This window comes from Entelurus aequoreus, linkage group LG17, assembly GCF_033978785.1.
Source record: "Entelurus aequoreus isolate RoL-2023_Sb linkage group LG17, RoL_Eaeq_v1.1, whole genome shotgun sequence".
Classification (NCBI taxonomy): Eukaryota; Metazoa; Chordata; class Actinopteri; order Syngnathiformes; family Syngnathidae; genus Entelurus; species Entelurus aequoreus.
This window is the reverse complement of record NC_084747.1, coordinates 21,466,852-21,494,121: the sequence shown is the minus strand read 5'-3', so window position 1 is coordinate 21,494,121 and position 27,270 is coordinate 21,466,852. Positions and strand designations below refer to the sequence as shown.

The window sequence follows — 27,270 nt, the reverse complement described above, 5'->3', positions numbered from 1 at the left end:
GGAAGGATCATACACTTTTTATGTTGGTCAATTTTTTATAACCATCCTTTTCTCTCTCCACACACACACACACACACACACACACACACACACACACACACACACACACACACACACACACACACACACATTCTTGTATTTGTGACCTTCTTGAGACCTGAGAATAATGCCTACCTCTTTAGGACCAGCCTTTCTAGATATATAAGAAGTGTATTTACAACATTAATAATATATACATACTATGCAAATATAAATAAACTTGTTTTGAAAAATTAGATGGAATTTCACAAGTAAAACGTAGAATTTTGGCAGTATTATAATAAAAGTCGTCATTTTCCTCAACGCAAGTCAGGAGTTTACAATAAAAACTGAACATTTGTGCAATATTATCAGAGATGTCCGATAATATCGGCCTGCCGATTTTATCGGCCGATAAATGCTTTGAAATGTAATATCGGAAATTATCGGTATCGTTTTTTTTATCGGTATCGTTTTTTTGGTTTTTTTTTTTTAATTTATTTATTTATTTATTTATGTTGATTTAATAAAAATAAATAAATAAATAAAAAAAAAAAATTAAAAATAAAAAACGATACCGATAATAAAAAAAGCGATACCGATAATTTTCCTCAACGCAAGTCAGGAGTTTACAATAAAAACTGAACATTTGTGCAATATTATTAGAGATGTTATCGGCCGATAAATGCTTTAAAATGTAATATCGGAAATTATCGGTATCGTTTTTTTTGTTATCGGTATCGTTTTTTTAATTTTTTTAAATTTATTTATTTATTTATTTATTTATGTTGTTTTAATAAAAATAAATAAATAAATAAATTAAAACTAAATAAATAAATAAATAAATAAAAAATAAAATAAAAACGATACCGATTATAAAAAAAACGATACCGATAATTTTCCTCAACGCAAGTCAGGAGTTTACAATAAAAACTGAACATTTGTGCAATATTATTAGAGATGTCCGATATTATCGGCCGATAAATGCTTTAAAATGTAATATCGGAAATTATCGGTATCGGTTTTTTGTTATCGGTATCGTGTTTTTTTTTGTTTTTTTTAAATTTATTTATTTATTTATTTATGTTGATTTAATAAAAATAAATAAATAAATAAATAAAAACAAAAAAAAACCCGATACCGATAATAAAAAAACCGATACCGATAATTTTCCTCAACGCAAGTCAGGAGTTTACAATAAAAACTGAACATTTGTGCAATATTATTAGAGATGTCCGATATTATCGGCCGATAAATGCTTTAAAATGTAATATCGGAAATTATCTGTATCGTTTTTTTTGTTATCGGTATCGGTTTTTTTTGTTTTTGTTTTATTTATTTATTTATGTTGATTTAATAAAAATAAATAAATAAATAAATTAAAAATAAATAAATAAATAAATAAATAAAAAAACCAACAAAAAAAACGATACCGATAATAAAAAAAACGATACCGATAATTTTCCTCAACGCAAGTCAGGTGTCATGTCTGTGTTGATCTTGTTTTTGTTTTGCTTGGTTTTTGGACATTTTTTAGTTCCTGGTTTCACTTCCTGGTTTTGTTTTGTTTCCATGGTTACTCATTAGTTTCACCTGTTCCACGTTTGGACTCACACACACCTGTCTCACGTTTTCACATTGTCATGTCACGCACCTGTTCACAGTTAGTCACGCACCTGTTTTCACTTATCATGTCACTATATAGGCTTTTCTGTTTCTGTTGTTCGTCCTGGCGACATTCTGTCATAACGTGGACTGTGAGGGTTTTGTTTTCCCAAGATGCAAGAATTGGAACGGACGTGGCGTGCAGGTAAAGACATAGTTTAATTATTACTATAAACTACAAAGTACAAACAAAAGGCGCTCACAGAGGAGGTAACAAACTTGGCTATGACAAAACAAAAAGCGCGCACAAAGGCGGAAGTAGAAAACTAGACTATGAAACAAAAGACATGCACGTGGGCACAAAACTATGAACAATAAACAAAACTTACTTGGCATGAGATGAAACAAGAACTAACGTGACAAGGAACTGTGAACATGGCATGAATGTGTGATGTCGCCAGGACGAACAACAGAAACAGAAAAGCCTATATAGTGACATGATAAGTGAAAACAGGTGCGTGACTAACTGTGAACAGGTGCGTGACATGACAATGTGAAAACGTGAGACAGGTGTGTGTGAGTCCAAACGTGGAACAGGTGAAACTAATGAGTAACCATGGAAACAAAACAAAACCAGGAAGTGAAACCAGGAACTAAAAAGTGTCCAAAAACCAAGCAAAACAAAAACAAAATCAACACAGACATGACATCAGGAGTTTACAATAAAAACTGAACATTTGTGCAATATTATTAGAGATGTCCGATAATATCGGCCTGCCGATATTATCGGCCGATAAATGCTTTAAAATGTAATATCGGAAATTATCCGTATCGGTTTTTTTGTTATCGGTATCGTTTTTTTTGTTTTTTTTTTTAAATTTATTTATTTATTTATTTATTTTATTAAATCAACATAAAAAACACAAGATACACTTACAATTAGTGCACCAACCCAAAAAGCCTCCCTCCCCCATTTACACTCATTCACACAAAAGGGTTGTTTCTTTGTTATTAATATTCTGCTTCCTACATTATATATCAATATATATCAATACAGTCTGCAAGGGATACAGTCCGTAAGCACACATGATTGTGCGTGCTGCTGGTCCACTAATAGTATTAACCTTTAACAGTTAATTTTACTCATTTTCATTCATTACTAGTTTCTATGTAACTGTTTTTATATTGTTTTACTTTCTTTTGTATTCAAGAAAATGTTTTGAATTTATTTATCTTTTTTTTTTTTTTTTAAAAGGACCTTATCTTCACCATACCTGGTAGTCCAAATTAGGCATAATAATGTGTTAATTCCACGACTGTATATATCGGTATCGGTTGATATCGGTATCGGTAATTAAAGAGTTGGACAATATCGGAATATCGGATATCGGCAAAAAGCCATTATCGGACATCCCTAAATATTATGATCAAAGTTGGAATTTTACTCTAACAGTCGCAGTTTTACAAGAAAGCTTAAAGTTTTGGCATTTTTATGAAAAGGGTCGTCATTTCACTCGATAAAAGTCACAATTTTACAATAAAACTTTAACATTTTGGCAATATTATAATAACAACAATCGGAATTTTACTTGGCAAAATTGTGACAAAAGTCGTAATTTTACTCAAAAAAATGTCACCATTTTACAAGAACAACAAAAAGGTTGGCAATATTGTGATAAAAGTCTGAATTTTATATGACAAATGTCACCGTTTTGCACTAAGAAGTAATAATTTTACACAAAAAAAGTAATAACTTTACGAAAAAACATTGCAATATTACAGAAGCAGAAAGAATATGAGAAATTGTTCCCAATTTTTACAAGAAAAAGTCGACACATTGTGAGAAAAAGACTGCTTTAAATTAAAAAAAGGATTTTTATTTTATTTTTTGTTTGTAATTGGTTTTTAATCTTCATTATTTACAGTATGTCTCTATATACATATTTATTTGATAAATTTTGGCCAATGGGTGTGCATTTCAATTTCTTACACACACTTGTTATTTCATATGTTGACCAAAGAGGGGAGCACTTCACATTTTTACACACACTTGTTATTTCATATGTTGACCAAAGGGCGGAGCACTTCACATTTTTACACACACTTGTTATTTCATATGTTGACCAAAGAGGGGAGCACTTCACATTTTTACACACACTTGTTATTTCATATGTTGACCAAAGGGCGGAGCACTTCACATTTTTACACACACTTGTTATTTCATATGTTGACCAAAGAGGGGAGCACGTCACATTTTTACACACACTTGTTATTTCATATGTTGACCACAGGGTGAGCACTTTTAAAAGCGACACACAGTCAATGTGAACAATCACCCTCATGTTGATAGATGTCACCACCAATGAGACATTGTCTATTAGATGCAATGTTATTGATTCATGTCATCACTTGTTCACACCTCCTCATATGGAAGATACTTTTCCTTTTTCATGACTTTTATCAATATTGTGATAAAAGTCAACATTTTGTATGACAAATGTCACCATTTTTGCATTGAAAAGTAACAATTTCACGAGAAAATGTGAAATTGTTCCCAATTTTAAAACAAAAAAGTCGATACATTGTGAGAAAAAGACTGCTTTTAGTTAATTAATTAACACATTTTTGATTTGTAATTGGTTTTAATCTTCATTATTCACTTCAAGTTGTTACAGTATGTCTCTATATACATATTTATTTGATATATTTTTTTTTTTTTACAAATATTGCCCAGAGGGGGAGCACTTCGAATTTCTTACACACACTTGTTATTTCATATGTTGACCAATAACATTGCATCTATTGGATGCAATGTTATTGGGACCATGATTTATGTCATCACTTGTTCACACCTCCTCATATGGAAGATACTTTTCCTCCTTCATGTCTCAAGAAGGGGAGAAATACAGGAACACACACACACACACACACACACACACACACACACACACACACACACACACACACACACACACACACACACACACACACACACACGCACACACACACACGTACATAAAGTGCAGCTGTTTTGAAGCCATTACAGACATGAAATATTTACAACAACACACAAGCACACCCGCCGAGGTCTACAAGACTCAGATGGACTACAGTTGGACCAAAGGTACCGACCTGAGGGAGGTTCTGTCCAATGCAGACTTGACACAGGCGGTAGATGGTGTGCATGGTGGCGGCCTGCAGCTCCACCAGCCTGCACGGAGACCACGATCCAGGACTTGGCGCACCTTTACTGAAGCAGGACCAAAGCTAAACCTGCTCTATGAATCCATTCTAGAACCTGGAACCAGAGGGGCTGTGGTCGGGCAGTGTCCTCGGTGTGTGTGTGTGTGTGTGTGTGTGTGTGTGTGTGGGAACCAAGAGAATAATGGCAGGAAACACATGCCTCACACAAACACTGCATGTGTCCCTACGATAAGGCGCACACACACACACACACACACACACACACACACACACACACACACACACACACACACACACACACACACACACACACTCATACACACATACAATCTTCCTGAGTACATTTTTTTTGAGCCATGGACAATAACATGTGTGTGTGTGTGTGTGTGTGTGTGTGTGTGTGTGTGTGTGTGTGTGTCCTTGGCCAAATGGCCAACTCACAGAACTTATTACTATTTGTGTGTACGGTCAAATCTACCTAGCAACAGCGGTCGGTCCTCACAACTACAGAAGTAAAATATTTTTTTTACTTTGTGTGTTTAGCATTCTGAAGTGAGGTTGCAACTCTCTACTCCCATCTAGTGCTAGATTTTTTTTTTTTTTCATCATTCTAGCTATAGTGGAAAGGGGGGCCCTCACAACCTAACCAAATGTGGGTCCACACAAAGTAGGCAAGACCTGTGTGTGTGTGTGGGGGGGGGGGGGGGGGGGGGGGGTCCTTAAAAATGGCCAACTCACAGAACTTATTACTATGTGTGTGTACGGTCAAATCTACCTAGCAACAGCGGTCGGTCCTCACAACTACAGAAGTAAAATATTTTTTTTACTTTGTGTGTTTAGCATTCTGAAGTGAGGTTGCAACTCTACTCCCATCTAGTGCTAGATATGTGTTTTTCGTCATTCTAGCTCAGGGGTCGGCAACCCGTGGCTCTAGAGCCGCATGCGGCTCTTTAGCGCCGCCCTAGTGGCTCTCTGAAGCTTTTTCAAAAATGTATGAAAAATGGAAAAAGATGAGGTGAAAAAAATATATTTTTTGTTTTAATATGGTTTCAGTATGAGGACAAACATGACACAAACCTCCCTAATTGTTATAAATCACACTGCTTATATTAAACATGCTTCACTGATTCGAGTATTTGGCGAGCGCCGTTTTGTCCTACTACTTTTGGCGGTCCTTGAACTCACCTTAGTTTGTTTACATGTATAACTTTCTCCGACTTGCTAGGACGTGTTTTATGCCACTTCTTTTCCTGTCTCATTTTGTCCACCACACTTTTAACGTTGTGCGTGAGTGCACAAAAGTGAGTTTTGTTGATGTTATTGACTCGTGTGAAGTGCTAATCAGACATATTTGGTCACTGCATGACTGCAAGCTAATCGATGCTAACATGCTATTTAGGCTAGCTATATGTACATATTGCATCATTATGCCTCATTTGTAGCTACATTTGAGCTCATTTAGTTTCCTTTAAGTCATCTCAATTCAATTTATATCTCATGACACACTATGTGTATGTAATATGGCTTTTAATTTGTTGTGGCTCCAGACAGATTTGTTTTTGTATTTTTGGTCCAATATGGCTCTTTCAACATTTTGGGTTGCCGACCCCTGTTCTAGCTATAGTGGAAAGGGGGGCCCTCGCCCTCACAACCTACTAACCAAACGTGGGTCCACACAAAGTAGGCAAGTCGTGTATGTGTGTGTGTGTGTGTTGTGTGTGAGGCATAGGGCAACCTAAATTTCCCACAATGCACCTCTCCAAGCACAATCACGGGCTGGTTCTCAGAAGGCTCTAAAAGTGAGGTCATGTGACGACCGGAGACTCACCGTCCGTTGTGTTTGGCCGTCTTTGGTTTCGTCGGTCTCTCCAGGGGATCCGGCAACACGGTTCCGGTCAGGACCCGCGCCCGGGTCCGGGGCTCTCCCGAGCATGTAACCGGCGTCGTCGTCATTGTGCCAGGTGGCGTGCCTCCAGAACATGGCGGCGTCCCCGAGGTGGTCCTGGTCCGAGAATGAATTTTAATTTTCAGGAGGTGATTGACGGCTGAAGTGGCTCCGCCTCCGGCGCGATGTCAGCTGAGATTGCACTGCCTTGCACACAAAAAAACTAAGATGATTGCCAAAACTCACAACTTGTACGGTCTTACGTGATGACGTCACGGCGTGCGGTCACGTGGCGGGAACGCGGGGAAGACGCCGCCACCTTCACGCCGCCAAACTTCTCCTTCTTTTTGCCATTCTTGTTCCGCTTATTGGTCTGCTTTGTCTCCGGCTGCTCAGCCAGGCCACCTTCATATCTCATCGCGATGTGATGTCACAAGTGGGAGGGGCTTTTTGTGTGTGTGTGCGTGCGTGGTAGAGAAATAGGACAGAGGTGTCATGCGGGTCACATGGTTACTGTGCAGCTTCTCATCTCCATGGCAACCATGTGGACCCTTGGAATGGGGAGCACTTAAAATCTATTTTCATCCCTGCTCTCTCCATCTCACAACATCTGCTCGTGTGTGTGTGTGTCCCAGCATGCTAACAGGTTAGCTACGAAGCTAACATCTAAGGCAGTGTTTTTCAACCATTTTTAAGCCTAGGCACATTTTTTGCGTTGAAAAAATGCAGAGGCACACCACCAGCAGAAACCATTAAAAAACTAAACTCAGTTGACAGTAAAAAGTGGTTGTTGCAATTGTTGGGTATGACTTTAAAGCAGGGGTCACCAACGCGGTGCCCGCGGGCACCAGGTAGCCCGTAAGCACCAGGGGCCGTACTTATCAAGCTTCTTAGAGTGCCATTTTACACTTAAGTCCTGAGAATTTGCGAAATTTAGTCCTACTCTCAAACTTAAGAATAAAAGCTTTTTATCAACGTTCTTAAGTCTAAGAATCACTCCTACTCTCCACGATATTTAAGAGACCTTCAGAGGTGTCTTAAGTGGTTAGGAGTTGCCAGCGGGGGATGGCACTGAGGCGAGAGAGACGTGCGCCAACGTTCAGGGAGCGGAACAATGTTCTGGATTTGTTTGATGACGAGCAGATCAAACAGTATCGTATTATTATTTTTTTAAAAGTACCTTATCTTCACCATACCTGGTTGTCCAAATTAGACATAATAATGTGTTAATTCCACGACTGCATATATCGGTTGATATCGGTATCGGTAATTAAAGAGTTGGACAATATCGGAATATCGGATATCGGCAAAAAGCCATTATCGGACATCCCTAGTGAACATGATTGCACAAGGGTTTTCTAATCATCAATTAGCCTTCTGAGCCAATGAGCAAACACATTGTACCATTAGAACACTGGAGTGATAGTTGCTGGAAATGGGCCTCTATACACCTATGTAGATATTGCACCAAAAAGCAGACATTTGCAGCTAGAATAGTCATTTAGCACATTAGCAATGTATAGAGTGTATTTCTGTAAAGTTAAGACTAGTTTAAAGTTATCTTCATTGAAAAGTACAGTGCTTTTCCTTCAAAAATAAGGACATTTACATGTGACCCCAAACTTTTGAACGCTAGTGTACATTATTCCAGGCATTATTAGACATTTTGCATGTTTGGTTTTGGAGTTATGGTTAAATAACTGTCATATTGATGTCAGAGTTTGTTGGTGACGAACCCCAAGATGCAGAGAAGGCAGCAGGCATTGTACGGGAAAACATGATTTAATTTAACACTATAGCAAAAAAACAAACAAAAGGGTACAAACTAAAGACGCGCACGAGGCGGAGAACAAACTTGGCCATGAACTAAAATAGCACAAAGGCTAACTGTGGACAAGAAACAAAAACACTTACTGTGACAGGAAGGAACTATGACATGAGCAGAGTGAACAACAGTAGACAGAGCTACAACGGCCGGTATTGTGACAGGAAGTAGTGACAATAATCCAGCGCTGACTGGAGAGGAAGGCAGGTTCAAATAGCAGCTGGCTGATTGGCACCAGGTGTGGCCAGGTGCCAATCAGCCACAGCTGAGGGGACAAAGCACTCAGGGAGATAATCAAGGAAATAACCAAAATAAGAGCGCTGACAGGAAACAAAGACAGGACAAACCAAAACATAACTGAACTGTCAGTGACAAACCTGACAGTTGAGTGTGACAGTTATACTGTCTCTTTATACTATTTAACATGTTAGCACTCCCCCTATAGGAACATTACTGACATTACACTCTGTCTCTTTATACTATTTAACATGCTAGCACTCCCCCTATAGGAACATTACTGACATTACACTCTGTCTCTTTATACTATTTAACATGTTAGCACTCCCCCTATAGGAACATTACTGACATTACACTCTGTCTCTTTATACTATTTAACATGTTAGCACTCCCCCTATAGGAACATTACTGACATTACACTCTGTCTCTTTATACTATTTAACATGTTAGCACTCCCCCTATATGAACATTACTGACATTACACTCTGTGTCTTTATACTATTTAACATGTTAGCACTCCCCCTATAAGAACATTACTGACATTACACTCTGTCTCTTTATACTATTTAACATGGTAGCACTCCCCCTATAGGAACATTACTGACAATACACTCTGTCTCTTTATACTATTTAACATGTTAGCACTCCCCCTATAGGAACATTACTGACATTACACTCTGTCTCTTTATACTATTTAACATGTTAGCACTCCCCCTATAGGAACATTACTGACATTACACTCTGTCTCTTTATACTATTTAACATGTTAGCACTCCCCCTATAGGAACATTACTGACATTACACTCTGTCTCTTTATACTATTTAACATGTTAGCACTCCCCCTATAGGAACATTACTGACATTACACTCTGTCTCTTTATACTATTTAACATGTTAGCACTCCCCCTATATGAACATTACTGACATTACACTCTGTGTCTTTATACTATTTAACATGTTAGCACTCCCCCTATAAGAACATTACTGACATTACACTCTGTCTCTTTATACTATTTAACATGCTAGCACTCCCCCTATAGGAACATTACTGACATTACACTCTGTCTCTTTATACTATTTAACATGTTAGCACTCCCCCTATAGGAACATTACTGACATTACACTCTGTCTCTTTATACTATTTAACATGTTAGCACTCCCCCTATATGAACATTACTGACATTACACTCTGTGTCTTTATACTATTTAACATGTTAGCACTCCCCCTATAAGAACATTACTGACATTACACTCTGTCTCTTTATACTATTTAACATGCTAGCACTCCCCCTATAGGAACATTACTGACATTACACTCTGTCTCTTTATACTATTTAACATGTTAGCACTCCCCCTATAGGAACATTACTGACATTACACTCTGTCTCTTTATACTATTTAACATGTCAGCACTCCCCCTATAGGAACATTACTGACATTACACTCTGTCTCTTTATACTATTTAACATGTTAGCACTCCCCCTATAGGAACATTACTGACATTACACTCTGTCTCTTTATACTATTTAACATGCTAGCACTCCCCCTATAGGAACATTACTGACATTACACTCTGTGTCTTTATACTATTTAACATGTTAGCACTCCCCCTATAGGAACATTACTGACATTACACTCTGTGTCTTTATACTATTTAACATGTTAGCACTCCCCCTATAGGAACATTACTGACATTACACTCTGTCTCTTTATACTATTTAACATGTCAGCAATCCCCCTATAGGAACATTACTGACATTACACTCTGTCTCTTTATACTATTTAACATGCTAGCACTCCCCCTATAGGAACATTACTGACAATACACTCTGTCTCTTTATACTATTTAACATGTTAGCACTCCCCCTATAGGAACATTACTGACATTACACTCTGTCTCTTTATACTATTTAACATGGTAGCACTCCCCCTATAGGAACATTACTGACAATACACTCTGTCTCTTTATACTATTTAACATGTTAGCACTCCCCCTATAGGAACATTACTGACATTACACTCTGTCTCTTTATACTATTTAACATGTTAGCACTCCCCCTATAGGAACATTACTGACATTACACTCTGTCTCTTTATACTATTTAACATGTTAGCACTCCCCCTATAGGAACATTACTGACATTACACTCTGTCTCTTTATACTATTTAACATGTTAGCACTCCCCCTATATGAACATTACTGACATTACACTCTGTCTCTTTATACTATTTAACATGTTAGCACTCCCCCTATAGGAACATTACTGACATTACACTCTGTCTCTTTATACTATTTAACATGTTAGCACTCCCCCTATAAGAACATTACTGACATTACACTCTGTCTCTTTATACTATTTAACATGCTAGCACTCCCCCTATAGGAACATTACTGACATTACACTCTGTCTCTTTATACTATTTAACATGTTAGCACTCCCCCTATATGAACATTACTGACATTACACTCTGTGTCTTTATACTATTTAACATGTTAGCACTCCCCCTATAGGAACATTACTGACATTACACTCTGTGTCTTTATACTATTTAACATGCTAGCACTCCCCCTATAGGAACATTACTGACATTACACTCTGTCTCTTTATACTATTTAACATGTTAGCACTCCCCCTATATGAACATTACTGACATTACACTCTGTGTCTTTATACTATTTAACATGCTAGCACTCCCCCTATAGGAACATTACTGACATTACACTCTGTCTCTTTATACTATTTAACATGTTAGCACTCCCCCTATAAGAACATTACTGACATTACACTCTGTCTCTTTATACTATTTAACATGTTAGCACTCCCCCTATAAGAACATTACTGACATTACACTCTGTCTCTTTATACTATTTAACATGTTAGCACTCCCCCTATAGGAACATTACTGACATTACACTCTGTCTCTTTATACTATTTAACATGTTAGCACTCCCCCTATATGAACATTACTGACATTACACTCTGTGTCTTTATACTATTTAACATGTTAGCACTCCCCCTATAAGAACATTACTGACATTACACTCTGTCTCTTTATACTATTTAACATGGTAGCACTCCCCCTATAGGAACATTACTGACAATACACTCTGTCTCTTTATACTATTTAACATGTTAGCACTCCCCCTATAGGAACATTACTGACATTACACTCTGTCTCTTTATACTATTTAACATGTTAGCACTCCCCCTATAGGAACATTACTGACATTACACTCTGTCTCTTTATACTATTTAACATGTTAGCACTCCCCCTATAGGAACATTACTGACATTACACTCTGTCTCTTTATACTATTTAACATGTTAGCACTCCCCCTATAGGAACATTACTGACATTACACTCTGTCTCTTTATACTATTTAACATGTTAGCACTCCCCCTATATGAACATTACTGACATTACACTCTGTGTCTTTATACTATTTAACATGTTAGCACTCCCCCTATAAGAACATTACTGACATTACACTCTGTCTCTTTATACTATTTAACATGCTAGCACTCCCCCTATAGGAACATTACTGACATTACACTCTGTCTCTTTATACTATTTAACATGTTAGCACTCCCCCTATAGGAACATTACTGACATTACACTCTGTCTCTTTATACTATTTAACATGTTAGCACTCCCCCTATATGAACATTACTGACATTACACTCTGTGTCTTTATACTATTTAACATGTTAGCACTCCCCCTATAAGAACATTACTGACATTACACTCTGTCTCTTTATACTATTTAACATGCTAGCACTCCCCCTATAGGAACATTACTGACATTACACTCTGTCTCTTTATACTATTTAACATGTTAGCACTCCCCTTATAGGAACATTACTGACATTACACTCTGTCTCTTTATACTATTTAACATGTTAGCACTCCCCCTATAGGAACATTACTGACATTACACTCTGTCTCTTTATACTATTTAACATGTCAGCACTCCCCCTATAGGAACATTACTGACATTACACTCTGTCTCTTTATACTATTTAACATGCTAGCACTCCCCCTATAGGAACATTACTGACATTACACTCTGTGTCTTTATACTATTTAACATGTTAGCACTCCCCCTATAGGAACATTACTGACATTACACTCTGTCTCTTTATACTATTTAACATGTCAGCACTCCCCCTATAGGAACATTACTGACATTACACTCTGTCTCTTTATACTATTTAACATGTTAGCACTCCCCCTATAGGAACATTACTGACATTACACTCTGTTTCTTTATACTATTTAACATGTCAGCACTCCCCCTATAGGAACATTACTGACATTACACTCTGTCTCTTTATACTATTTAACATGTCAGCACTCCCCCTATAAGAACATTACTGACATTACACTCTGTCTCTTTATACTATTTAACATGTCAGCACTCCCCCTATAGGAACATTACTGACATTACACTCTGTCTCTTTATACTATTTAACATGTTAGCACTCCCCCTATAGGAACATTACTGACATTACACTCTGTTTCTTTATACTATTTAACATGGTAGCACTCCCCCTATAGGAACATTACTGACATTACACTCTGTCTCTTTATACTATTTAACATGTTAGCACTCCCCCTATAGGAACATTACTGACATTACACTCTGTCTCTTTATACTATTTAACACAGGGGTGTCCAAAGTGCGGCCCGCAGCTAATTGTTTACCGGCCCGCCACACATTCTGCAAAAAATGCAAAATTAATAATATTGCAAAAATTAAAAAAAACATTTAAAAAAGTGGAATGAGGTGAAATCTAACAATAAAAAGTTGCAATGTTGCCACAAAGCTGCCATTAAGGCTGTTTTTTTTTCTTTTGTCTTTGTTTATTTTTCTTTTTTTTGCCATTGCTAAAAAAAAATAAAAAAGACTACAAATCTATGTTATAATGAATTATTACTTAAAAAGTATCACTTTAAAATGTTTTATGTGGAAAAAAATATTGCATAAATTGTGTGGCTGCCATAAAAAAACATCAAAGTGTTATTACTGTGAACATTATTATTATTATTATTGTGTTGTTGTTTCAACACATTCATGATTATTGTAAGTGTTGTTGTTTCAACACTTGATTATTGTAAGTGTTGTTGTTTCAACACATTCATGATTATTGTAAGTGTTGTTGTTTCAACACATTCGTGATTATTGTAAGTGTTGTTGTTTCAACACTTGATTATTGTAAGTGTTGTTGTTTCAACACTTGATTATTGTAAGTGTTGTTGTTTCAACACATTCATGATTATTGTAAGTGTTGTTGTTTCAACACATTCATGATTATTGTAAGTGTTGTTGTTTCAACACATTCATGATTATTATAAGTGTTGTTGTTTCAACACATTCATGATTATTGTAAGTGTTGTTGTTTCAACACATTCATGATTATTATAAGTGTTGTTGTTTCAACACATTCATGATTATTGTAAGTGTTGTTGTTTCAACACTTGATTATTGTAAGTGTTGTTGTTTCAACACATGATTATTGTAAGTGTTGTTGTTTCAACACATTCATGATTATTATAAGTGTTGTTGTTTCAACACATTCATGATTATTGTAAGTGTTGTTGTTTCAACACATTCATGATTATTGTAAGTGTTGTTGTTTTAACACTTGATTATTGTAAGTGTTGCTGTTTCAACACATTCATGATAATTGTAAGTGTTGTTGTTTCAACACTTGATTATTGTAAGTGTTGTTGTTTCAACACATTCATGATTATTGTAAGTGTTGTTGTTTCAACACTTGATTATTGTAAGTGTTGTTGTTTCAACACATTCATGATTATTGTAAGTGTTGTTGTTTCAACACTTGATTATTGTAAGTGTTGTTGTTTCAACACATTTATGATTATTGTAAGTGTTGTTGTTTTAACACTTGATTATTGTAAGTGTTGCTGTTTCAACACATTCATGATAATTGTAAGTGTTGTTGTTTCAACACTTGATTATTGTAAGTGTTGTTGTTTCAACACATTCATGATTATTGTAAGTGTTGTTGTTTCAACACTTGATTATTGTAAGTGTTGTTGTTTCAACACATTCATGATTATTGTAAGTGTTGTTGTTTCAACACTTGATTATTGTAAGTGTTGTTGTTTCAACACATTTATGATTATTGCAAGTGTTGTTGTTTCAACACATTCATGATTATTGCAAGTGTTGTTGTTTCAACACTTGATTATTGTAAGTGTTGTTGTTTCCACACTTGATTATTGTAAGTGTTGACAGTAGTTGGTGATGATAAAGTGTAGTGGAAGTGTGGGCCGTGACATCTTGCGGTTGCTAATCCGACACTCTCAAGTCAATCTGATCAGATTAGCAGCGCTCCTTGGCGCCCGGGCAGCATATGCCACCTCCGGCTGTTGCCATGACGATGTGACAGCACCTCTCAAGCAGGCGACTGACCTCTCTGAGTTTGGTGTCTGTCTTCAAGACTGACAGGTAAGTACATCCTTAATATTTCATTGTGACCTGCTGGGATTGCAACTTGATTGGAACAATTTGAACTTTGAGACAAACAGAAACAAGCTGGTGCAGATTCACTTCCACGTACTGATAGGAATGTCATGTTTGTAGTGCTTTGTACGCATTACCTCAGGATTATAACAACATTACTGTCATATGGAGTCATGAACTAATGTTTGTGTTTGCAAACCTTAAAAAAAAGCATATGTTTGTAGTAAAAGTCACATAGATACATTATTACAGGCATTATTAGACATTTTGCATGTTTGGTTTAGGAGTTATGTTTATATAACTGTCATAGTGAGTATGACAGTTATAATGTCATATTGAGTAAAAAAATAATTTTTGTCTTTGCAAACCTTACAAAAGATCATTTTTGGAGTAAAACTCAAAGATACACTACCGTTCAAAAGTTTGGGGTCACCCAAACAATTTTGTGGAATAGCCTTCATTTCTAAGAACAAGAATAGACTGTCGAGTTTCAGATGAAAGTTCTCTTTTTCTGGCCATTTGGAGCGTTTAATTGAGCCCACAAATGTGATGCTCCAGAAACTCAATCTGCTCAAAGGAAGGTCAGTTTTGTAGCTTCTGTAACGAGCTCAACTGTTTTCAGATGTGTGAACATTAGGGATGTCCGATAATATCGGCTGATAAATGCGTTAAAATGTAATATCGGAAATTATCGGTATCGTTTTTTTAATTATCGGTATCGTTTTTTTTGTTTTTATTTATTTATTTAAAAAAAAAATTAAATCAACATAAAAAACACAAGATACACTTACAATTAATGCACCAACCCAAAAAACCTCCCTCCTCATTCACACAAAAGGGTTGTTTCTTTCTGTTATTAATATTCTGCTTCCTACATTATATATCAATATATATCAATACAGTCTGCAAGGGATACAGTCCGTAAGCACACATGATTGTGCGTGCTGCTGCTCCACTAATAGTACTAACCTTTTACAGTTAATTTTACTCATTTTCATTAATTACGAGTTTCTATGTAACTGTTTTTATATTGTTTTACTTTCTTTTTTATTCAAGAAAATGTTTTTAATTTATTTATCTTATTTTATTTTGTTAATTTATTTTAAAAAAGGACCTTATCTTCACCATACCTGGTTGTCCAAATTAGACATAATAATGTGTTGATATCGGTATCGGTAATTAAAGAGTTGGACAATATCGGAATATCGGATATCGGCAAAAAGCCATTATCGGACATCCCTAGTGAACATGATTGCACAAGGGTTTTCTAATCATCAATTAGCCTTCTGAGCCAATGAGCAAACACATTGTACCATTAGAACACTGGAGTGATAGTTGCTGGAAATGGGCCTCTATACACCTATGTAGATATTGCACCAAAAAGCAGACATTTGCAGCTAGAATAGTCATTTAGCACATTAGCAATATATAGAGTGTATTTCTGTAAAGTTAAGGCTAGTTTAAAGTTATCTTCATTGAAAAGTACAGTGCTTTTCCTTCAAAAATAAGGACATTTACATGTGACCCCAAACTTTTGAACGCTAGTGTATATTATTCCAGGCATTATTAGACATTTTGCATGTTTGGTTTAGGAGTTATGGTTAAATAACTGTCATAGTGATGTCAGAGTTTGTTGGTGACGAACCCCAAGATGCAGAGAAGGCAGCAGGCATTGTACTAGAAAACATGATTTAATTTAACACTATAGCAAAAAAAACAAACAAAAGGGTACAAACTAAAGGCGCGCACGAGGCGGAGAACAAACTTGGCCATGAACTAAAATAGCACAAAGGCTAACTGTGGACAAGAAACAAAAACACTTACTGTGACAGGAAGGAACTATGACATGAGCAGAGTGAACAACAGTAGACAGAGCTACAACGACCGGCATTATGACAGGAAGTGGTGACAATAATCCAGCACTGACTGGAGAGGAAGGCAGGTTCAAATAGCAGCTGGCTGATTGGCACCAGGTGTGGCCAGGTGCCAATCAGCCACAGCTGAGGGGACAAAGCACTCAGGGAGATAATCAGGAAATAACCAAAATAAGAGCGCTGACAGGAAACAAAGACAGGACAAACCAAAACATAACTGAACTGTCAGTGACAAACCTGACAGTTGAGTGTGACAGTTATACTGTCATATTGAGTAAAAAACTGTTTTTTGTGTTTGCAAACCTTACAAAAACACCTGATTCTAGTAAAAGTCACAAAGATACATTATTACAGGCATTTTTAGACATTTTGCATGTTTGGTTTAGGAGTTATGTTTGATTACATTTTTATTGCTTTATTCGCATTATCTCAGGATTATAAGAACATTACTGTCATATTGAGTAAAAAAATAATTTTTGTATTTGCAAACCTTACAAAAACACCTGATTCTAGTAAAAGTCACAAAGATACATTATTACAGGCATTTTTTTTTAGCCATTTTGCATGTTTGGTTTAGGAGTTATGTTTAAATAACTGTCATATTGAGTGTGACAGTTATACTGTCATATTGAGTAAAAAACTGTTTTTTGTCTTTGCAAACCTTACAAAAGATAATTTGTCTAGTAAAAGTCACAAGTATACATTATTCCAGGCATTATTAGACATTTTGCATGTTTGGTTTAGGAGTTATGTTTGATTAGATTGTTATTGCTTTATTCGCATTATCTCAGGATTATAACAACATTACTGTCATATTGAGTAAAAAAAACAAATTTTTGTGTTTGCAAACCTTACAAAAACACCTGATTCTAGTAAAAGTCACATAGATACATTATTACAGGCATTTTTAGACATTTTGCATGTTTGGTTTTGGAGTTATGTTTATATAACTTTCATATTTAGCATGACAGTTATACTGTCATATTCAGTAAAAAAATAATTTTTGTATTTGCAAACCTTACAAAAACACCTGATTCTAGTAAAAGTCACATAGATACATTATTACAGGCATTTTTAGACATTTTGCATGTTTTCTTTTGGAGTTATGTTTATATAACTTTCATATTTAGCATGACAGTTATACTGTCATATTCAGTAAAAAAAAACTATTTTTTGTATTTGCAAACCTTACAAAAACACCTGATTGTAGTAAAAGTAACAGATACATTATAACGGGCCTTTTTAACTGGCTGTGACTGATAGATTGATTGATTGATTGACAGGATGATGCTGAATGACAGCTGGACCGTCATGAACAACAGCAGTTCTGAGCTGGACAGCAAACGGCCAAGCAAACACAAGGTAGTCACGTCTTCTTGCAAATGATCTTTCCTTTCCCAACACGGTAAATAGTTTTGGTTCTCACTGAGTCCCCGTCACGTTGCACCGTCTTCACACATAGAAGGATCTGGATGTGGACCAGGACCTGCATCATGTTAGTCAATCAGACACAATCTGAAAGTTCACAAGAAGACGCGGCAAAGAGTTAATTTGCGGCTAAAAGGTTAGCGCAAAGTCTAAGCTTTGGCATCTGTTGCCACGGTGACGTCACAGCGCTAATGCCTGCACTATTAACTGCAACTTGTCTCCTGTTTCCTTGTCTAATGCAACACGAACACGGGAAAGCAATACATCTTTTTGAACGCTTCTTTTCATACTCAGAAATGCTGCAACTTCCTGTTATGCGCCGCCATTGTGGTTGCCATGGTAGCGGGCATCACAGCAACAGTCGCCATCCTCTATGTCAACCAGTATCCTCTGCCCTTCATCAACAGGTACAAATATTTAAAAATATACAACACTTGTTTTAATTAATGTGCATTTTGGGAAATATCAGCCTTTGTGTTTGTCCGTCCCTGCTTGGAAAGTTCTATTTTCTGGGGGTTGGTAAATGTGTCCTCATGACTATCCATCGTCTTTGAACATGCGGACAAAAGCTGCACTTTATTTCAAGCTTCATTGCTTCTGTGACGTAACTCGCACCCCGAAAAAGTTGTATTGTGAAAAACCTTCATTACCAAACAATGTCGTCCATTGAAATCAATTTAATCTTTACTTTGACTCGCCAAAAAGAGCACAATTTTAAGGTTTTGTGTCTTTATTACAAAAGCTTTTTATGGACACCAAATTTATGTAACTGAATTTTTTTGAGTTAGAATTTTGTAAGCTCTTTTTTTTTTTTTTTTTTTTTACATCAAAATAGGCTTGTGAGCATAATTTGTATGTTTAAAAATTCTCTTTGATAAAATAGTGTTTTGGAAATCGGGGTGTAATAATTAAGTGTAAAAAATGTTCAGTGTATAAAATTCAGGTTAATAAAAAATTGTGTTAAAAAGATGGTGTAGGAAAATTAAGTGTAAAAATTCGGTGTACAAACATTTAGAATAAATCTATTGCAAAAAATGTATGTGTACAAATATTTGTCGCAAAACATTTCAATGGAGGAATATTTGTTGCAAAATTCAGCGTAAAAAAAAAATTTCAATCAGAAAAAATTCAGTACAGAAATGTTTGTTGCAAAAATATTTTGTGCAAATTTCTGTGTAAAAAAAATTCTATGTAAAAACAAATTCAGTGTAAAAAAGTTCAGGGCAGAAAAAGTGAATGAAGAAAAATAACTGGTTTAAAATTCAGTGTAAAAAAATTCAGAGCAGAAATATTCAATGCATAAAAAATATTCAGTGTATTCAAATTCAGGTTGATAAAAAATGGTGTCAAAAAGATGGTGTAAGAAAATTAAGAGTAAAAACTTTTAGTGTAAAAATTCGGTGTACAAACATTTAGTGTAAAAAGAATTCAGAGCAGAAAAATCCATTGCAAACATTTTTTGTGTCGAAATATTCGTAGCAAAACATTTCAATGGAGGAATATTTGTTGCAAAATTCAGCGTAAAAAAAAATTCAATATAAAAACAAATTCTGTGTAAAAAAGTTCAGGGCAGAAAAAGTGAATGAAGGAAAATAACTGGTTTAAAATTCAGTGTAAAAAAAACAGAGCAGAAAAATTCACTGCAGAAATATTTGTTACAAAAAGATTTGGTGTAAAATTCAGTGTAAAAAAAATTCAGTGTAAAATAATTCAGAGCAGAAATATTCAATGCATAACAAATATTCAGTGTATTAAAATTCAGGTTAATAAAAATGGTGTAAAAAATTTGGTGTACAAACATTTAGTGTTAAAAGAAATCAGGGCAGAAAAATCTATTGCAAAAAATGTATGTGTACAAATATTCGTCGCAAAACATTTCAATGGAGGAATATTTGTTGCAAAATTCAACGTAAAAAAAAAAATTCCAATCAGAAAAAATTCAGTATAGAAATGTTTGTCGCAAAAATATTTTGTGCAAATTTCTGTGTAAAAAAAATTCTATGTAAAAACAAATTCAGTGTAAAAAAGTTCAGGGCAGAAAAAGTGAATGAAGAAAAATAACTGGTTTAAAATTCAGTGTAAAAAATTCAGAGCAGAAATATTCAATGCATAAAAAATATTCAGTGTATTCAAATTCAGGTTAAAAAAAATGGTGTCAAAAAGATGGTGTAAGAAAATTAAGAGTAAAAACTTTTAGTGTAAAAATTCGGTGTACAAACATTTAGTGTAAAAAGAATTCAGAGCAGAAAAATCCATTGCAAACATTTTTTGTGTAGAAATATTCGAAGCAAAACATTTCAATGGAGGAATATTTGTTGCAAAATTCAGCGTAAAAAAAAATTCTGATCAAAAATATTGGTTGCAAAAATATTTTGTGCTAAATTTTGTGTAAAAAAAAAATTCAATGTAAAAACAAATTCAGTGTAAAAAAGTTCAGGGCAGAAAAAGTGAATGAAGGAAAATAACTGGTTTAAAATTCAGTGTAAAAAACAGAGCAGAAAAATTCACTGCAGAAATATTTGTTGCAAAAAGATTTGGTGAAAAATTCAGTGTAAAAAAAATTCAGTGTAAAAAAATTCTGAGCAGAAATATTCAATGCATAACAAATATTCAGTGTATTAAAATTCAGGTTAATAAAAATGGTGTCAAAAATTTGGTGTAAAAACATTTAGTGTAAAAAAAATTCAGAGCAGAAATATTCTATGGAGAAATATTTGTTGCAAAACAAATTGGTGTAAAATTCAGTGTAAAAAAATTCAGTGTTAAAAAAAAATCACAGCACAATTATTCAATGCATAAAAAATGTTCAGTGTATTAAAATTCAGATTTATAAACAATTGTTTCGAAAAGATGGTGTCGAAAAATTAAGTGTAAACATTTTTGGTGTAAAAATTCGCTGTGCAAAAATTTTGTGTAAAAAAAATTCAGATCAGAAAAATCCATTCCAAAAATATTTAGTGTAGAAATATTCAGAGCAAAAAATTTCAATGCAGAAATATTTGTTGCAAAAACATTTTGTGCAAAATTCAATGTAAAAATATGTTGTGTAAAAAAATTCGGAGCAAAAAAAATGGTTTGAATTCAGTGTTAACAAAATAGAGCACACAAATTCTCTGCAGAAAGATTTGGTGCAAAATTCAGTGTAAAAAAAATCAGTGTAAAAATATTCAGAACAGAAATATTCAATGCATAACAAATATTCCGTGTATTAAAATTCAGGTTAATAAAAATGGTGTCAAAAATTCGGTGTAAAAACATTTAGTGTAAAAAAAATTCAGAGCAGAAATATTCTATGGAGAAATATTTGTTGCAAAAAAAATTGGTGTAAAATTCAGTGTAAAAAAATTCAGTGTTAAAAAAAAATCACAGCACAATTATTCAATGCATAAAAAATGTTCAGTGTATTAAAATTCAGATTTATAAACAATTGTTTCGAAAAGATGGTGTCGAAAAATTAAGAGTAAACATTTTTGGTGTAAAATTCGCTGTGCAAAAATGTTGTGTAAAAAAAACTCAGATCAGAAAAATCCATTCCAAAAATATATAGTGTAGAAATATTCAGAGCAAAAAATTTCAACGCAGAAATATTTGTTGCAAAAACATTTTGTGCAAAATTCAGTGTAAAAATATGTTGTGTAAAAAAATTTGGAGCAAAAAAAATGGTTTGAATTCAGTGTAAACAAAATAGAGCACACAAATTCTCTGCAGAAAGATTTGGTGTAAAATTCAGTGTAAAAAAAATCAGTGTAAAAATATTCAGAACAGAAATATTCAATGCATAACAAATATTCCGTGTATTAAAATTCAGGTTAATAAAAATGGTGTCAAAAATTCGGTGTAAAAACATTTAGTGTAAAAAAAATTCAGAGCAGAAATATTCTATGGAGAAATATTTGTTGCAAAAAAAATTGGTGTAAAATTCAGTGTAAAAAAATTCAGTGTTAAAAAAAAATCACAGCACAATTATTCAATGCATAAAAAATGTTCAGTGTATTAAAATTCAGATTTATAAACAATTGTTTCGAAAAGATGGTGTCGAAAAATTAAGAGTAAACATTTTTGGTGTGAAAATTCGCTGTGCAAAAATTTTGTGTAAAAAAAATTCAGATCAGAAAAATCCATTCCAAAAATATTTAGTGTAGAAATATTCAGAGCAAAAAATTTCAATGCAGAAATATTTGTTGCAAAAACATTTTGTGCAAAATTCAGTGTAAAAAAATTCAGTGTAAAAATATGTTGTGTAAAAAAATTCGGAGCAAAAAAAATGGTTTGAATTCAGTGTAAACAAAATAGAGCACACACATTCTCTGCAGAAATATTTGTTGCAGAAAGATTTGGTGTAAAATTCAGTGTAAAAAAAATCAGTGTAAAAATATTCTGTACAGAAATATTCAATGCAGAAATAGCTCTTGCAAAAATATTTTGTTTAACATTCAGTGTAAAAAATATTCAGTGTAACAAAATTCAGGTTAATAAAAAATGGTGTCAAAAAGATGGTGTAAGAAAATTAAGAGTAAAAGCTTTTAGTGTAAAAATTCGGTGTACAAACATTTAGTGTAAAAAGAATTCAGAGCAGAAAAATCATTTTTTGTGTCGAAATATTCGTAGTAAAACATTTCAATGGAGGAATATTTGTTGCAAAATTCAGCGTAAAAAAAAATTCAATGTAAAAACAAATTCAGTGTAAAAAAGTTCAGGGCAGAAAAAGTGAATGAAGGAAAATAACTGGTTTAAAATTCAGTGTAAAAAAAAACAGAGCAGAAAAATTCACTGCAGAAATATTTGTTGCAAAAAGATTTGGTGTAAAATTCAGTGTAAAAAAAATTCAGCGTAAAAAAATTCTGAGCAGAAATATTCAATGCATAACAAAAATTCAGTGTATTAAAATTCAGGTTAATAAAAATGGTGTAAAAAATTTGGTGGAAAAACATTTAGTGTAAAAAAAATTCAGAGCAGAAATATTCTATGGAGAAATATTTGTTGCAAAACAAATTGGTGTAAAATTCAGTGTAAAAAAATTCAGTGTAAAAAAAATTCACAGCAGAATTATTCAATGCATAAAAAATGTTCGGTGTATTAAAATTCAGATTCATAAACAATTGTGTCGAAAAAATGGTGTCGAAAAATTAAGAGTAAACATTTTTGGTGTAAAATTTGCTGTGCAAAAATTTTGTGTAAAAAAAATTCAGATCAGAAAAATCCATTCCAAAAATATTTAGTGTAGAAATATTCAGAGCAAAAAAATTCAATGCAGAAATATTTGTTGCAAAAACATTTTGTGCAAAATTCAGTGTAAAAAAATTCAGTGTAAAAATATGTTGTGTAAAAAAATTCAGAGCAAAAAAAAATGCTTTGAATTCAGTGTAAACAAAATAGAGCACACAAATTCTCTGCAGAAAGATTTGGTGTAAAATTTGGTGTAAAAAAAATCAGTGTAAAAATATTCAGAACAGAAATATTCAATGCAGAAATAGCTGTTGCAAAAATATTTTGTTTAACAATCAGTGTAAAAAAATTCAGGTTAATAAAAAATTGTGTCAAAAAGATTTAGCTTAAAAAATTCAGTGCAGAAAAATCCACAGAACTTTCCTCCAGAAGGTCTTATCTTTGCCCATGTGATGTCACATGAAACAAAAATGGAGTTGTTTGGCCACAATACCCAGCAATATGTTTGGAGGAGAACAGATGAGGCCTTTAATCCCAGGAACACCATGCCTACCGTCAAGCATGGTGGTGGTAGTATTATGCTCTGGGCCTGTTTTGCTGCCAATGGAACTGCTGCTTTAAATGGGACAATGAAAAAGGAGGATTAGCTCCAAATTGTTCAGGACAAGCAAAAATCATCAGCCCGGAGGTTGGGTCTTGTTGGGTGTTCCAACAGGACAATGACCCCAAACACACCTCAAAAGTGGTAAAGGAATGGCTGAATCAGGCTAGAATGAAGGTTTTAGAATGGCCTTCCCAAAGTCCTGACTTAAAGGTGTGGACAATGCTGAAGAAACAAGTGCAGTGACGTTTAAAGGTGGAATCTCGGCTTGTTTTTGTTGCCGCAGCAAAAGGGGCGGGGTCTCCTCCGCGTCACCTGTCATTTCCACCAACCCCAAAGACTCGGGGGCCTTGGTGACCGTGTCGCGCGTGGGAGACGGCGAGCCCGTCAGCATCTTCCTGGAGCCCAACTGTCCGGACAACAGCCAGAACTTTGAGCGCTGGGAGGCGCTGCAGAGCTCGCTGATACGAGCGCTGACCTCCCGCAACGCCGACGACTGGCAGGAGAGAGGCTCCGCCCACAAAGTGAGCGAGGAGCTGAAGGCCTTGGCAGGCCACGCCCACAACCTCAGGCTGGAAGCCGAGGCGCTGAAAAGAGGTCAGGGCCTGGTCAACCAGCGACTGGACGCACTGCAGAGCGAGCAGAGCCGCATCGTGCAGGTACGGGTGGAGCCGGCAGGTGAGGCCACAGAACAGGCGTCACGGTTCAAATCTACTTGTCCAGGTGCTGTCGGAGGAGAAGTCGGGCGTGCTCAGCCTCACCGCGGACTTCAGCAACTCTCTCTCCAGCCTGCAGAGGGAGACTCAGAGTCTGAGCAGACTGCAGGGTAAACACTTCTTACTGAGCGTGCTCACCACCACCGCTCCAAACCAGCTGACACAGGCCTTTTTCCACCATTGATTCCTTCAGCTCAAAAAATGTTTGTAAAAAAAAAAAAAATTTGTAAAAAAAAAAAATTTTTGTAAAAAAAAAAAATTCTTGTAAAAAACAAAATTTTTTGTAAAAAAAAAAAAAAATTGTAAAAAAAAAAATTTTGTAAAAAAAAAAAAAATTGTAAAAATTTTATTTTTTGGTAAAAAATAAAAAATTGTAAAATATTTTGAAAAAAAAATTAATTGTAAAATATTTAGCAAAAAAAAAATTTTGTAAAAAAAATAATTGTACAGTATTTTGTAATTTATTTAGTTTTTGTATATTTTGTAAAAAAAAAAAAAAATTTGTAGAATATTTTGTAAGAATTTTTTTTGTAAAAAACATTTTTTGTAAAAAACATTTTTTGTAAAAACATTTTTTGTAAAAACATTTTGTAAAAACATTTTGTAAAAAAAATTGGTACAATATTTAAAATCTTTTTAACTATTTTGCAAAAAAACTATTTTGTAAAATATTTTGTAAACTAAAAATTTTGTAAAATTTTTGGTACAAAAAAATCAGTGTAAAAATATGTTGTGTAAAAAAATTCAGAGCAGAAAAATTCAATTGAAGAAAAAAAATTGGTGTAAAATTCAGTGGGAGTAATACATGTTGGTACTTGTCACATGTTACAATTAGCATTAGAGCTTTTTTCAGCTAATTGAACGGGTCTTTAGTGTCCAATATTGTGTTATTGACAAATGATACCTGTTAGCATGTTAATGTTAGTATACCAGTTATTATTATTTGTATTTTTAAAGCCAATTTAACGTTAGTGTAACGTAACATTAGCAGGCTAGCATTTTAAACACATTTTTTCAGGTATACACCTCATAGTAATATATTTTGGTATTTCACACATGGTGCCGTTAGCATTTTATTTGTATTTTTATTTTTTAGCTAATTTAGCAGGTGTACCCCTTAGTGTCAAATATTTTCTAATCGACAAATGATACTTGTTAGCATGCTAACGTTAGTATGCTAGCTTTTTAAAAAAAATCTAATTTGAGGTTAATCTAATGTTAGCAGGACCTATACACCTTTTTACAAATATTTTGTTACTCAACAGTTGATACCTTAACATGCTAAGGTTAATATGCTAGCTATGTGTATTCATGTTTGTATACCATTCACCAGCAGTGTCAACCAGCTGACCAAGTTCTTTTTCCACCATTGATTCCTTCAGCTCTCACGCCCAGAGACTGCGCTGACGTCATGGCGGCGGGAAATTCCCAGGATGGCGTTTATTCCATCTTTCCGGTCCACAAGCCCGGCGGCTTCATGGTCTACTGCGACATGAGCACGGACGCAGGCGGCTGGACTGTACGTGCCTTTATTGACTAGTAATTACCAGTTTATTACTAGTTTATAAACAAGTTATTACAGTGCTGTATGGCAAGATAACAAGATAGTTTACTACAAGCTAACAAACTTTTGTATTTACAAGTTAATCAACTAACAAAGCTAATGAACTAGTTTATTACAAGTTAATGAACTCGTTAATAAACTTGTTTATTATACGTTAATGATCTAGTTTACTACAAGTTAATACCCTAGTTTATTACAAGTTAATAAACTAGTTTATTACAAGTTAATAAACTAGTTTATTACAAGTTAATACACTATTTTATTACAAGTTAATAAAGTAGTTTATTGCAAGTTAATACACTAGTTTATTACAAGTTAATACACAAGTTTATAATAATCTACTAGTTTATTATGCATACACACAACTAGTTGAATAACTAGTTAACTTCAAATTAATGCACTAGTTAATGACAAGTTAATTATTTAGACTTAGTTTACAACAAGTTGATGAATTTGTTTCTTACAAGTTAATAAAGGAGTTTATTACAAGTTAATAAATGAGTTTATTACAAGTTAATTAAGGAGTTTATTACAAGTTAATAAAGGACTTTACTACAAGTTAATAAATGAGTTTATTACAAGTTAATTAAGGAGTTTATTACAACTTAATAAAGGAGTTTATTACAAGTTAATAAATGAGTTTATTACAACTTA

At 34.3% G+C, this 27,270-nt stretch overlaps 2 protein-coding genes across 4 annotated transcripts in view; one reads left to right on the top strand and one right to left on the bottom strand.

Moving 5' to 3' along the window:
- Positions 1 to 6,786, bottom strand: part of LOC133632655 (regulator of G-protein signaling 3-like) — a 29,656-nt gene extending 22,870 nt beyond the window's left edge. The window contains exons 1-2 of one of the 3 annotated variants that reach the window (XM_062025213.1): positions 6,656 to 6,756; positions 4,756 to 4,921 (exon numbers count right to left, since the gene is read on the bottom strand). In XM_062025213.1, coding sequence (XP_061881197.1) covers positions 4,756 to 4,809 — 54 coding nt within the window. In that variant the 5' untranslated portion in view covers positions 4,810 to 4,921; positions 6,656 to 6,756. Of the gene's footprint in view, positions 1 to 4,755; positions 4,968 to 6,655 lie in introns of those variants that run through there. The other 2 variants (XM_062025211.1, XM_062025212.1) reach the window with 2 other exon arrangements.
- Positions 1,768 to 27,270, top strand: part of LOC133632657 (fibrinogen C domain-containing protein 1-like) — a 30,038-nt gene continuing 4,535 nt past the window's right edge. The window contains exons 1-7 of the mRNA XM_062025214.1: positions 1,768 to 1,828; positions 15,126 to 15,252; positions 18,425 to 18,503; positions 18,864 to 18,976; positions 24,623 to 24,995; positions 25,060 to 25,162; positions 26,435 to 26,571. Of these exons, the coding sequence (XP_061881198.1) occupies positions 18,426 to 18,503; positions 18,864 to 18,976; positions 24,623 to 24,995; positions 25,060 to 25,162; positions 26,435 to 26,571 (804 nt within the window). The 5' untranslated portion in view covers positions 1,768 to 1,828; positions 15,126 to 15,252; position 18,425. The remainder of the gene's footprint in view (positions 1,829 to 15,125; positions 15,253 to 18,424; positions 18,504 to 18,863; positions 18,977 to 24,622; positions 24,996 to 25,059; positions 25,163 to 26,434; positions 26,572 to 27,270) is intronic.